At 41.5% G+C, this 14302-nt stretch overlaps 1 protein-coding gene across 1 annotated transcript; it reads right to left on the bottom strand.

Annotated features, from left to right (window-relative positions):
• Positions 1–4127: 4127 nt before the first annotated feature.
• Positions 4128–8346, bottom strand: LOC108930523 (serine/threonine-protein kinase NIM1-like). The gene is made up of 3 exons (XM_018745805.1): positions 8151–8346; positions 6209–6477; positions 4128–4886 (listed from the first exon to the last, which is right to left on the bottom strand). The coding sequence occupies exons 1-3, from the start codon at positions 8344–8346 to the stop codon at positions 4128–4130; spliced, it is 1224 nt and encodes a 407-aa protein (XP_018601321.1).
• Between the last annotated feature and the right edge of the window lie 5956 nt (positions 8347–14302).

Raw genomic sequence — 14302 nt, 5'->3', positions numbered from 1 at the left:
GTCTCTGATCACTTCATCATCACATTCCAACCCTGCCTCACCACTAATCCCTCTCTTTTTTTCTGACACATTGTCACCTTTCACTGTAACTTAAAATCGCTCTTGCCTTCCTGCCTTGTCTCTGCCACGCTGTCCACTCTCCATAATTCTCGGGTCTATCTACAGACAATGCCACTAACATTTTCCTTTCTGCCCTATCTTCCTCTCTTGACCCTCTCCGTCATCTATCTTCTTGACCAGTACACCTCAGTGCCACCCCATGGCTGACTGATACATTACATGCTAACAGGACCAAACTCCGGGCTGCAGAGCGACCGTGGCGAAAATCCAAGACTTGTTCGAATCCTGATGCCTAGAAATTACTCTTAGCTACTTTTCATTCTGGTGTCTCCTCAGCTAAAACAACCTTCTTCCACAAGAAAATACAGTTGGCAACTAAAAAACCACACAGACTCTTTGCCATCTTCTCATTCCTACTGCATCCTCTGCTGCCCCTCCTCCTTTTTTTCACTGCTGATGACTTTGCTTTGTTTTTCAGAGACAAAGTCAGTGCAATCACGGACAAGTTCTCAGCATCACCCTACCCTGTTCACGTTGGACCTCCCCTGCGAAGTTACACTCTCTGAATTCAAGCCACTCACAGAATCTGAAATCTCTGTCCTTCTGATATCACACAGAGCCACCACCTGCTTGCTTGATCTGATCCCATTGTCACTCCTACAGACCATATCCCCACAACTCTCCACCTTCATTGGTAAGACCTTGCTCTCCTCTGGCTGCTTCTCATCTGCCTTCAAAACTGCTTTCATTTCACCTCTTGTAAAGAAATGCTCTCTGGATCTTAACTCAGTCCAAAACTACAGGCCAGTCTCTCTCCTCTCCTTTCTGTTTAAAACTGTAGAATGGGCGACCTGTGATCAATTATCTGAATTCCTCACCCAGAACCATCTTCTCAATGGATATCAGTCTGGATTCAAAGTTGGTCACTCCACGGAGACGACACTTCTGGCAGTGTCTGATGCTCTCCAGTGAGCTAGAGCGGCCTCCCTCTCCTTGGTCCTCATCATCCTCAATCTGTCTGCAGCATTTGACACTTTCAACCACCAAATTCTACTCTCCTATTTTAGTCAGCTTGGGATCAATGGAATGGCACTAAGATGGTTTGAATCCTACCTATCTGACAGATCCTATCAATTGGTCTGGTGAGGCTCCCATTCTTCTCCTCTGCCTTTCTCAGCTGGCGTCCCGCTGGGCTGGTACTGGGCCCTCTGCTCTTCTCAATCTACACCTCCTCCCTTGGCCCTGTCATCGCCTCCCATGTATTCAACTACCACTACTACGCCGATGACACCCAGCTCTTCCTCTCCTTTCCATCTGGAGCATCAGACATTTCTGCACGCATCGATGTCTGATCACCACTTCCAACTCAACCTCTCCAAAACAGAGATCCTACACTTCCCGGCTGGCCTATCTTCCTGTCAGGATCTCTCAATCAAATTGGACGATACACTCATTTTGCCTACCTCTTCGGCTAAGAGTCTCGGAGTGATGATTGACGCAAGTCTATCTTTCTCTCAGCACATCAAAGCCACAACTAAGACCTGCACATACATCCTGCATAACGTCCTCAGGACCCGTCCTTACCTCCTCTCCAACTACTTGTCCAGGCCATGGTGACATCCAATCTGGACTTCTGCAACTCTCTCCTGTCTGACCTTCTCACTACTGCCATCAAACCTCTACAGCTGATACAGAATGTTGCTGCCCGAGTTGTGTTTGACTTCCCGAAGCGTTCCCATGTACCTCCTCTACTCGTTTCTCTGCACTGGCTTCCTATAGCCTCCCAGATCAAATTTAAGACCCTGGTTATAACCTACAATGCATCAGTAGAACTGCTCCCAGCTATCTACAAGACTTGATCAACCCCAACACCCCAACCAGACCACTACGCTTTTCCACATCTGCTCGCTTGGTGGTCCCACACACAAAAGATAAAGCACAGAGGTTCTCAGTTCTGGTCCCCCTTTCACTCAGAACCACTGAAACTTTGTCCACATTTAAAAGGGTCTGAAAACTTACCTCTTCCAGACTCACTTCACCCATGATCTAAGTTTATGTAAGGTGTAGGTGTTCATGCACCATGGCTTTGGAATCATGCCCGGATAAGCCTTTGCAGAGCTGCACCTGTAATGTACGTAAATGTTTGTGTATCTCAAAAAAAAAAAAAATTTGTTGGAGGGTCATCAGGAATCGTCGATATTTGAGTTTTATGTAGCTACTTGATGAACACTGGTGCATGCTGTGGAAAGAAACAAACTGTACTGAAGAATCAGATGTCTGCAACTATGTCTTTCTTTCTCCTAATGTACTGCACAAATTGTATTTTCTGTGAAATGCACGTTGCTTTGGAAAAAAGCATCAGCTAAATGTATACATGTAAATGTAAACTGGTAATCAGCTAAGTATTACTCCTTTGTTCACATACATTTATAATAGTGAATTATAGAATAGTATATATAAGAATTCAGGAAAAATTTTTTTTTTTACAGTTTAAAGTTTCCAGGCTCATGATATGTCATTCTGGATAAGCATCTGCTGTGTTAATAAAATAAATACATTCAGTGAAAATTCTTTCAAGTCAGGGCAACTCTCTGGCACAGAACATCAGCCTGCAGGTTAACCAGTTATGATTTCCATCACTGAATTTGTGCATGCCTGTTTTAACAAGACATGGTATATTATTGCAAAATCGGTAAACTTTATGCCAATAAAAACTGGAGAAATTGCAAGCATGTATGAACTAGTACACTGGGAAATGAAGTTTACAGCAAAAAATTTCAAGGGACACATGGATGCTTTTAGTTACTTCTTTCGTGTGGTGACAAAAGAAAGCTCTGTCAATATTTCATTTTACATAACCATTGTTATCAAGTTTGCATTTTATTCAGGAAAATAATGTTTTAAACTAATCCATTAATTAAATGACATAGTACATTTTAAGGTGCAATCATGTAAAGCACATATAAATAAGTATCCAAAGCATTCATATACGTACATTTAATAGTGTCTGATTTTTTTTTTTTCCAGAGTTCTACCATTTCCATCGTCTCATAAATATTAAGAAAGATAGCAAATCACACACCTCGGTAAAAGCTTTCACCTATATTGTAAAGGTTCCCATTGCAACTGAGAGTGGGAACTAAAGGGATACAATGCCCCCTGTTGGAGATTTAAAGATGACATTTGCATTTAACATTCAATTAGTGTATAAAAAACTAATTTCACAAGTTTCTGGACGTGAAGTAACTGGAAATGTGCATTGAGAAGACTACAGATATTTTATTCTATAAGATACTTGTAGATTAACGAGGTGATATAGGATTTATAGTGAGAAACTAAACGTGGTTCCCTGAATACATGTCAAAACAACTAAAGAGAGCGCATTCAGAAGAAATGTACAAAATTCTTGTATGTTCTATGAACAATTTGCGCATATCCGCAGATGCTGTTCAACTAGAATTCTGGAAACTTCAGCATTGCTAGCTGAAGCTCTGCAACTTTCACAACTTGTGTTCATTCATAGCACTTCTTTTAGAAAAAGTTGTTTAAATGAATTACTGAATGAATTGCTTTGGCTTTGTGTCGGTATATCTGCATTACATGATAAATATAATTTACAAAATTTTTGGCAGAGAAACAGAAATTTAGGAATTACTGAAATTCAGTAAAAGAAATGTAGTAGTTAAATTCAAACTGGCAACTTTTCTGGTCCCTTAGGCAGTTTCTTACATGTACTGCTCTCCTGTTTACCTGCTCTAAATGTTTCGTTAAGAGTAGCTATCTTGTGCATTAACGCGAGCATTGTTATACTTCATACAGCTGCAAAACACCTCCAAATCCAGTTTATATAGCAGCCTCTTTATTCATGGTTGCTTTTTAGCTTCTCACCTTTTTCATATTCTTGAAATTGTCTTAAAGTTGATTCAGAATTCAGTGATCAGGATGTGGTGGTCTGAAAAAGGTAAGATTTCCCCTTACAATAGACTATACTAGTAGCGTGAAAAAATAAAGTTCAAGCATGGGATCAACCTAAAAAGTTAGAGCATGTGTAGTGCAGGCTATGGTGCCTAAAGAACTGAGCACACAGCCGAGGGCCTTTGCTTTACAACCGCAGCTGTAGTGTTAGAATAGCTGCTGTGTGTCTTGAAGTTCCTAGGACACATGGCCAAGTAGCCAGCATCCTCTACAGATTGATTCTTCTGGACTTGGTGCAGGATGATGCGGTAGGTTCCCGTGATGGGGCTGTGAGAGCCCGCACAGCTATTGTTCTGTAGATGAGCATCAGTGATCCCCAGGCTCAAGAGGATGGATTTCACCTCCTGCTCCTCTGGCCCTAGAACCCGTGATGGCTCCACCAGGTGAGCTGATGTCATTTGGCAGATAGGATAAGGTTGTGGGTATGTGATACCTTTCAGCCATGGGCTGGCCATCATTTGAACAATGGAAGAGCGGTCGACAGGCACAGCTTTCAATACACCACGAATGACAAACTGGCAGGCCTCTGGCACGTGGGAGGGGATAGAATACGAGCCCTGAAGGATGCACCGCTTCAGGCGTCCCAAGTTATCTGCATGGAATGGCATGAGACCTGTTGCCATGAAGTACAACAGGACCCCCAATGCCCAGATGTCAGCATAGCAACCCACATAGCCCTTCTCCTTGAAGAGCTCTGGCGCTGCATACGGAGGGGAGCCACAGAAGCTGTTGAGGACCTCATCTACTGCACTCACTGTACTGAAGCCAAAGTCACCCACTTTAATGCAGTAGCTAGTGGTGTAGAAGATATTCTCTGCCTTCAGGTCTCTGTGGACAATATTGCTTTCATGCTGAAAATGACAAAATAAAATAGGAATTAATGATTACGTTAGGAAACCATGTTTGCATTTTAAAGAACCAGATACAGACGGTTCCAATTTACAATAGTTAGACTTGCAATTTTTTCGACTTTCCAATGGTGAGCTGGCAATAGACAAATCGACACGCGGAGAAATACTCCCTCATGATGCAGAGCAGCAACAGTGATTCACATCTCCCAGTCTGTCACGCAGAGGTGAGTATTAGATGTATTAAATGCATTTTTGACATTATATTTTCGACTTGTGATGGGTTTCAGGGAACGTAACCCCATTGAAAATTGGGGACCACCTGTACATTTGTTTCCATCTTATAAAAAAGATGACAACAATACTAACTGGTTTCTTAAAAATATAGTACTGTGAAAAGGTATTTCTAGTGTGAAAGATAATGAAATCTGTCATCATAGGTGTGAACAAAAATCATAGCAACTTGACAGTGAGTGGCCGGTTGTGTCACCTTCTGCTGCTATGACTGTAGCTAAACATTTCCTGTAGTTGTTAATTGTAACAAGACTGTAGACATTCAAAAAGTTCTAGATTCATTGGTCCACAGAACATTCTAACTAAAGTCTTGAGAGACAGCCGGGTACTTTTTAATCAAACTGTAAATGAGATGTTCTTTTTAGTGAGTGTTGATTTTCATCTTATCTCTTCTGTATCCTATTCTTGCACAGTATCTTTCTTGCTGTGGAGTCATGAACACTTGGCTGTTAAGAGATTTTTGCAGGACAGCTACTGCATGATAGACACACCATTGTTTCAACCCTTCTCAAATTTTCTCTGCCCATATTCTCTCTTTTGTCATACTAACTTTTGCTAGTGAGGGTTTAAGTAGTTCAAAATTATACTGGCCATATAAATCAAGCCCCTTAAAGTTAGGGGGCAATAACTTTTTCAGACCTGCTACTATTAAAACTGACAGAAAGATCAAATTAGATTTTACGCTAGAAAACTGCAAAAATAGAAAGAATTGGAAATTGAATGTGGTAAATATTTTTTTACATTCCTGCATATATAAAAAAATTAAATGTACACATTTTATGTGTGTTCTGAAGATTTCCATACAAAATAAAACTGAAACATTCTGAGTCTGTATTATTCTTGCACCTCACATATACAATAATAAATCATAGCGAATTGGATAAACTGCATATCTAAAAAAGAATAAAAGAGGGTGTGGGTTATGACATCTGAACTAATTTTCACTTCTTAGCATTAAAATAAAAGAAGGCTTGTAAACTTCAGGGTATTTTCAGGCTAATACCTGCTTGAAGTTTAATTTAGGAGCTCACCATGTACTTTACAGCAGCGAGGATCTGGCCAAAGGTGAGCTTACACTCCATGTTAGAGAGACGTCCTCTAGTGGTAATACGGGAGTGGAGATCCCCCCCGCTGCCATATTCCATCACAAGGTACAGCCGCTTTGTGGTCTCCAGCACCTCGTACAGCCGCACAATATTGGGGTGGGAGAGCTTCTCCATGCAGCCAATCTCAGATGCAAACAGGCTCTTGGACTTCTTGTCCAGACGGGTCTTGTCGAGTATCTTGACTGCAACTCTCTCTGACACCACACCGGAGGTGGAAAGAACGGTGAAGGGAGTTAAAGGACAAGAGAAGTGATTTTATTTGTCAGCTTTCAAAATTCTTACAGAATGCAAAGTACACACACACTGTCTGAACCGCTTGTCCCATACAGGGTCACAGGGAGTTGGAGCCTAACCCGGCAACACAGGGCGTAAGGCTGGAGGGGGAGGGGACAGGACGCCAGTCCATCGCAAGGCACCCTAAGCAGGACTCAAACCCCAGACCCACCAGAGAGCAGGACCCAGTCCAACCCACTGTGGCACCACACCCCCACAAGCACAACGTATGTAACACAAAACACACACACATACACTTTCTGAACTGCTTGTCCCATACAGGGTCACAGAGCCTACCCAGCAACACAGGGCCAGAGGGGCAGGGGACACACCCAGGATGGGACACCAGTCCGCCACAAGGCACCCCAAGCGGGACTCAAACCCCAGACCCACCAGAGAGCAGGACCCAGTCCAACCCACTGTGCCAACAAGCCTCCACAAAGACAAAGTATGTAACACACACACATACACATTTTCAGAACCGCTTGTCCCATACGAGGTCACGGGGAACTGGAGCCTAACCTGGTAACACAGGGCGTAAGGCCGGAGGGGGAGGGGACACACTCAGGATGGGACACCAGTCCGCCACAAGGCACCCCAAGCGGGACTCAAACCCCAGACCCACCAGAGGGCAGGACCCAGTCCAACCCACTGTGCCAACGAGCCTCCACAAAGACAAAGTATGTAACATAAAATACAATAATGCAAAAAACATGCTTTTAAAAGCCATCTTCATGTGAAGCTGGAATAAACTCCCTTCCCTCTGATTACTTGTTTCCGTAGGCATCTCTGGACATCTTCTAAACTAATTCAGAGGATAAGCAATGAATGAAAAAGTTGCTCTAAGGAACCTGGGGATCTGTGTGAATTAAATAATACTTTATGCAAAGAGATTACTGCTAGTCTTCTAGGTAGTGGATTAAAATTGTGACTATTCCCTGCACTTTGTGTCCAAACTATATGGCAGGCAGCCTTTACTGTCAAATTTTCTAGACAAGATAGATTAAGATCTGAGGTTTTCCTTTACCCACTTTTGAATTATTTTACATAAGAAAGCTGCTGTAGCAGGTAGCACAGTGGTCAATTAACAGGACTTACATCCAAGGGATTACTCTATTCCATACCCTTTATAACAGTAATTTATCACATATTTTTCAGGAAAACATCAAGCTAAGTTTAAGTTGTAAGCTACATACTGTACATGCTTTAGATGAAATCATATACCACTACACTAATTACTGTTTTATGTGATTGTGAAGGAGTGTGGTAGCACAGTGGTGCAGTGGGCTGGACTGGGTCCTGCTCTCAGGTGGGTCTGAGGTTTGAGTCCTGCTTGGGGTGCCTTGCGAGGGACTGGCGTCCCGTCCAGGGTGTGTCCCCTCCAGCCTTATGCCCTGAGCTGCTGGGTTAGGCTCCGGCTCCCCGTGACCCCGTATGAGACAAGCGGTTCAGAAAGTGTGTGTGTGTGTGTGATTGTGACCAGTCATCTGGTATACAATTTACATGTCAGACATTTTATAGCATTACACTACTAACAATTATACTTTCGGCTGCCCCTTTTTTCACAAACACAGAACACTGTTCTTTGTCTCACCTTTGGTTAAGGCATGAATCCCCAGTTTCACCTGTGAAAAGTTCCCAGTGCCTATCACTCCACGGAGCTCGTAGAGGGCAACTTGATGTTCCAGTAACATGTCGTTGACCACCCTCTCATTGCGGGACATGTCATAGGTGGCTCTTTCTAAGGGTGTGCGTTTGGATATTGGTGTCTCAGCTGTAATTGGATTCATTTGGACCAGTGTCCCGCTAGCATTTCCCTCCTCCTTTGGCTTCATTTCTTTCAGTCAGGTTTTATATCCTGATGGAAGAGTAAGAGTTGACAGAGGTTGTATGGGCACATTTCAGAAGAACACTGGATTCTGTTATCTACCACTCACTCGCTCATTCACATTCATTAATCGCTTGTGCTGCTCAGTGATGCGACAGTCCGGAATATTTGATAGCCTAATACAATGGAGATGTAATGATCAGTTTTTAAACAATACATTTCCATCCATCATCAACAATCATTTGTCCCAAGTGGGGTCGCAGTGAGCCGAAGCATTACACAGGGCTCAAGGCCGAGGTGGGTGGGGACACACCCAGGACAGGATGCCAGCCTATTGCAAGGCACCCCAAGCAAAGCTCAAACACCAGATGCGCCACACAGAGGGCACTGGCTGAACCCGCTGTGCTACTATGTCCCCCATGAAGAATACATTTAAAAATAAAAATGTAACTAGCTGCTATTTTCAACAGTACTCATGTCCTTTATAAGAAAAACATTTCACAACACCACTAATATTCCTTAATTTCTCTATGAATATTATATAATTCTTATATGGTCAGCAAGCACCCCAAATGGATTACGATTAAATCGGAACACTTTGACAGAAATGGTGCTTTGCAGCACAGTGCTTTCTGTAGCAGGTGATATGTATCCCTTTTGTTATGATCACCTCAAATTAAAGTGTGTTCTCATGGAACAAGTAAATTTCCAGCAACAGTTGCACTGGCAGAGATCATCTTCCTTCGCTGCCCCCACCTAAGGCAAAACACATTTACAAATTATGGCAGTCGCATCTAAGTGTAAACAAGACAAGACAGAGAACTGTGATAGAGAAAATTCAGCATTAACAAAGCACGTGTCTTACCTTTTTTCACACACACACACACACACACACACACACACATTTTCGGAACCGCTTGTCCCATATGGGGTCGCGGGGAACCAGAGTCTACCCAGAAACACAGGGCGTATGGCCAGAAGGGGAGGGGACACACCCAGGATGGGACGCCAGTCCGCCACAAGGCACCCCAAGCGGGACTCGAACCCCAGACCCACCAGAGAGCAGGACCCGGTCCAACCCACTGCGTCACCGTGCCCCCCTACCTTTTCTCATTTAGCTGAAATTTTTCTGCAACAAAAATTGCAATGTTAAGCTACCTACAGTTATACAGCAGAGTAATTTTACTGGAGCAATTTAAGGTAAGTACCTTGCTCAAGGGTACTATAGCCGGAAGCACAATTCAAACCTGCGACCTCTAAGTTCAAAGGTAGCACTTCTAACTACTGTGCTTCCAGCTGCCCATAAAAATTTGAAGTTCTTTATGTATACAGTACGGGGGGGCGCGGTGGCGCAGTGGGTTGGACCGGGTCCTGCTCTCGGGTGGGTCTGGGGTTCGAGTCCCGCTTGGGGTGCCTTGCGGCGGACTGGCGTCCCGTCCTGGGTGTGTCTCCTCCCTCTCTGGCCTTACGCCCTGTGTTACCGGGTAGGCTCCGGTTCCCTGTGACCCCGTATGGGACAAGCGGTTCTGAAAATGTGTGTGTGTGTGTGTATGTATACAGTGTAAAAATATTACCTTTACTTATTTAGCTGATGCTTTTCTCATGTTAATTCTGTTGGTCACACATTGTCTGTCCACTGGTTAGGTAAGACTTCTTTCATAGACACCTAATACTGCAAGCCAGGATTAGAGTCAGGTAGTGGAGCTAGAAAGCTTTAAATAGGTGACCTCAGTTGCAGAAAGTAAATGAGACCTGACAGCTATGCCAAGACCTGAAATTCGGTTAAAAACAGCTGAGTCGATGGCAGACTGCAGAAGATCAGACATTGTGTAACACTGTCTATATGTTGTAACATTTCTCCAGACTAGTGAATTATCTCAGTGCTACTGTGGTGGCGATATTTCATCAATGTTAACGGAATATTCTGCGTAACTAAGGCAACTGTTATCAAATGTCTCACCTGTAAATGATATAGATTCTTGGTAATTTTTTTTGGTAAAATAATTAAATATGATATATCTGCAAATAAAATGCCTACTATTACTGTAAGTATTAGTATCAAACTTTAATACCATTAAAAACTGTTAGTATCAATGTTAGTATGTAAATGAGATGTTTATTGCTGTTTATCAGGATATACACAGGAATCTGTTAGGTAAAATTTTTTATATGGGTTGTTTCCCTGAAATATATGCCTAAAGTCTTCACCATATAGCCCTCTGTACTGAACCTATATGTAGGATAAAAGCTTCAGTGAGTGTAGAAAGTTTTCCAAATCTCAGAATGGCTAGGATTACTATGAGCTTCCATTCAACAAATTCCACTAAGTTACAGTGGATATTGACTAAGAGTTCAGAATAACTCAATCCCACATGGACTTTGTTGTTTTAAATTACCCAATAATGAGGACTGAAGATCCATTAAATAATACCATTGTACACTAAGGATACTGCTCTGTAAATACAGCAGTGTAAAATGCAATGAACTAGTTACAGTTTCACTGAGTACTATGTAGTGCAGTACTTTCCTACTAAGTGTGATGACCTCTGAAAATTAGAATTTTTCCACATTTTTTGTCAAAATTATATAGTTCCAGTGATCGGTTTATTTGAGCTATTATTTATAATATGAGCAGTTTATTTCAAAATCTATAAGCAAAGCTGTAATGCATAATAAACTCGGTTCCTTTTCTGATGTTGTTCTGATTATTATACAGAAATCCATATTAAGTAGAAACAAAACTATTTTATGGTTTATCATAATACACTATGACTTATGTATATTAGTTATCATTTATAAAGAAAACAAACATTTAGAAACATTTAGAAGAAAACAAATATTTTTATATGTGATATACATACCTATAGTACAACCACACTAAGCAATAAATCAGCTCACCTGATTCTCATCTCAATCTAAATCTCAAAATGAGCCACTGCTACCAGTCTTTTGTATCTACTTTATTCATGGCAGTGACATAGTACCAATGAAATTCAACATGAAATATTGCATGTATGTAGACAGATCAGCAGACACACAGACAGATAGATAGATAGATAGATAGATAGATAGATAGATAGATAGATAGATAGATAGATAGATAGATAGGTGTACCTGATGGCTGTTTGTCCATGACCTTTGTGTACTGAAAAGTGACACTTCAGTCTGTTGCTCTAGTCTGAACTCCCACACTAGTACGTGCACCAATACTAGCCCTAAATAGATCACCGGTGCACAATCCTATTAAGCACAAGCTTTAATGCCCATAAGGAGCTGTATCTCTGCATAACTGACTTCATTTAGTTTCACTGAGTGGAAAGAAAATCAAAAGATGCTTTCTTTTTTCTTTTTTTTTTTTAAATTTCTCCATCCAACTAGCCTCTTTCTCTGAACTCCTGTGGTACCTTTATTTGAATTTAAACCTGGAGAATGTCTGCTGTTTTCCATAATACAGTATACTGAGTCTCCAGTCCAAACCCTAACATACACATTGCATGCCATTCAATTTTTTTTGCATGCCATTCAATTCATTTGATATCGCACTTTTCTCAACAAAGTGACTGAGAGAGTACTGAGCAAGAAGGGGTGTACAGTTCACACAAAAATGACCAAAAAAAAAATAAATAAATAATGGAAAGGAAAAGAAACAAAAGAAGTTCTTTGGTTATGAAATGTTCTGAAATAATGCATCTCTGAGCTGAAAGGAACAGGAAGGAAAAGAAAGGAATATCAGAAAAAGCAAATAACCAGAAAAAATATATGTAATAGTTTAACATAGATATTTTATGGTAAAACTTTATGTACTAATCTAACTACTTATACATTTAAGATGTTTATTATTACAAAAGTAACCTTTGTAACCTATGACAATGGGGGGTGAGTCAAATTGGCTCCTGCAAAAAGAGATTAAGGATACAATCCATTGAATCTAAGTAATGAACAACATACTGTATGCAATGTCCCATCTATTTGTTCAAATATACTGTATACTCTTGGGGGGGTGTGGTAGCACAATGGGCTTGGCTGGGTCCTGTTCTCTGGCAGGTCTGGGGTTTGAGTCCTGCTTGGGGTGCCTTGTGATAGACTGGCATTCTATCCTGGGTGTGTCCTCACGCCCTGCGCTGCTGGGCTAGGCTCCAGCTTGCCGCGACCCCCGCTCGGGTCAAGCGGCTCCAGCCAGCGTGTGTGTGTGTGTGTGTGTGTGTGTGTGTGTGTGTGTGTGTGTGTGTGTGTATGTATACTCTGGCAGTCAATGTGCCCTATACTTCTTCAAAGTATATTCTTCCATTTGTAACAGGGGCTCACAATTTCCCCATTGAAATGAGTTCTCGAAAAAGATTCAACCACTGTGTGACACTGAGCATGTCTCTAGTTTTCCAGTTGAATAAAATAACCTTTTCTAGCAATAGTAAAAGAAATTAGTACAATTTCAGGGTTTGGAACATGCCTGGCCATTCTAATGTGTTTCTGTGGACCTGTACGGAGTGCCTCTGTAACGAAACAGTTCATTCCAGAGGAACAATCAGTGGAGACAGTTTCCATTGTCCAATGGTGACAGGTAAGCCACTCCAGTAAAAAAAATCAATAGTGAGTAGCGAGTTAATTAAATTTAGCTTTTATTTAAAAAGTTTGTGTTTACATTATTGTGTTGCAATAACCCCCGATATGTCTCTAGAGAGCAGCAAACTATGCATTGATTTTTGAGGTGCCTTGCAAGGTTAAGGAGACAGAAGAGTGAAATTGGAAGCTGTTCTGCAAAAAAGCTAAAACCTCATTACATGGCCAGATTGGATGAGCTGATGTTTTTATAGAAATTAATTAAAATGGGATTAGTCTACATTTAACTCTTGCATATATATTTGATAGTATATTCATAAGTATCTGCATTTTCACACACACACATTTTCAGAACCGCTTGTCCCATACGGGGTCACGGAGCCAACCCGGTAACACAGGGAGTAAGGCCGGAGGGGGAGGGGACACACCCAGGACGGGACGCCAGTCCGTCGCAAGGCACCCCAAGCGGGACTCGAACCCCAGACCCCCCAGAAAGCAGGACTGTGGTCCAACCCACTGCGCCACCTCACCCCCTTATCTGCATTTTCCTACAATAAAATTCAGTTCAAATAAATAATTGTTAAAAATCAAATCATTGTAGGGACAAAGTCACAAGACTATCAAACAGCCGTGTACTGACTGCATATATTTTTGGAATAGACTGTTGTTTAACTAACCAGATCTCTAAATAAATGTCTTGAGGCCGCAAGCTTGATAACTTTTTTCATTAGCCGACTATGTAGTTTATTTAACTGTTTCTATAAACTATCCAGGCCAGACAAAATAGGTCTAGCGGTCCCTAAATAAGAAAGTGGAATTTGTGGTTTTTCCACCAGAACCTCTTATGTAAGGCAACACATTCTTCCCATGGAGAGGGGCAGCCCTGGTGATCTGAGTTATATTGCAAGGGTTTTAGTTATTCATGGAGAGGATAAGGAGCCAGGTTTTGAGACAAATAACAACAGGTATGTGCTCTGCTGCAGTTACATTCCCATTCATCTTTAGCTGTTGACTCACCAGAAGATGAAGAAGCTGACAATTGATATAATTATTTTCATATATATAAATAGCCACATAAGTAGCATTTCTCTGTTTTGGTCACTGTTCTGGCTGTTGTTGTAATTATATTAGCTAATTATCCCTTCATAAGCTGTAAAATATATTCTGACCATCATACAGCATATCTTGACATTAAGAATCATTTTTCATAATTTCTCAAGTTTTTCAAAAATCTGCATTTTTTAATATAATGTACAGCACCACTAAAAAGTTTGTCTGTTTGCACTTTTTTTCCACATGCAAGGTATTTGATTAACAATTTTAAGGCAGAAATTGGCTGATGACTTCTCACCTTTTTGGGA

Source organism: Scleropages formosus, chromosome 9 (genome assembly GCF_900964775.1).
Source record: "Scleropages formosus chromosome 9, fSclFor1.1, whole genome shotgun sequence".
Classification (NCBI taxonomy): domain Eukaryota; kingdom Metazoa; phylum Chordata; class Actinopteri; order Osteoglossiformes; family Osteoglossidae; genus Scleropages; species Scleropages formosus.
Note: the sequence above shows the minus strand (reverse complement) of the source record. Positions and strands in the feature narration are given on the sequence as shown.

Excerpts from the sequence above, each read along its gene's own strand:
- LOC108930523 (XM_018745805.1), bottom strand. The coding sequence starts at position 8,346 with ATGAATCCAATTACAGCTGAGACACCAATATCCAAACGCACACCCTTA. Across the intron at positions 6,478-8,150 it reads GATTCATGCCTTAACCAAAG|AGAGAGTTGCAGTCAAGATA; the intron begins GTGAGACAAAGA and ends GTGTGGTGTCAG. Across the intron at positions 4,887-6,208 it reads TCGCTGCTGTAAAGTACATG|CATGAAAGCAATATTGTCCA; the intron begins GTGAGCTCCTAA and ends TGTCATTTTCAG.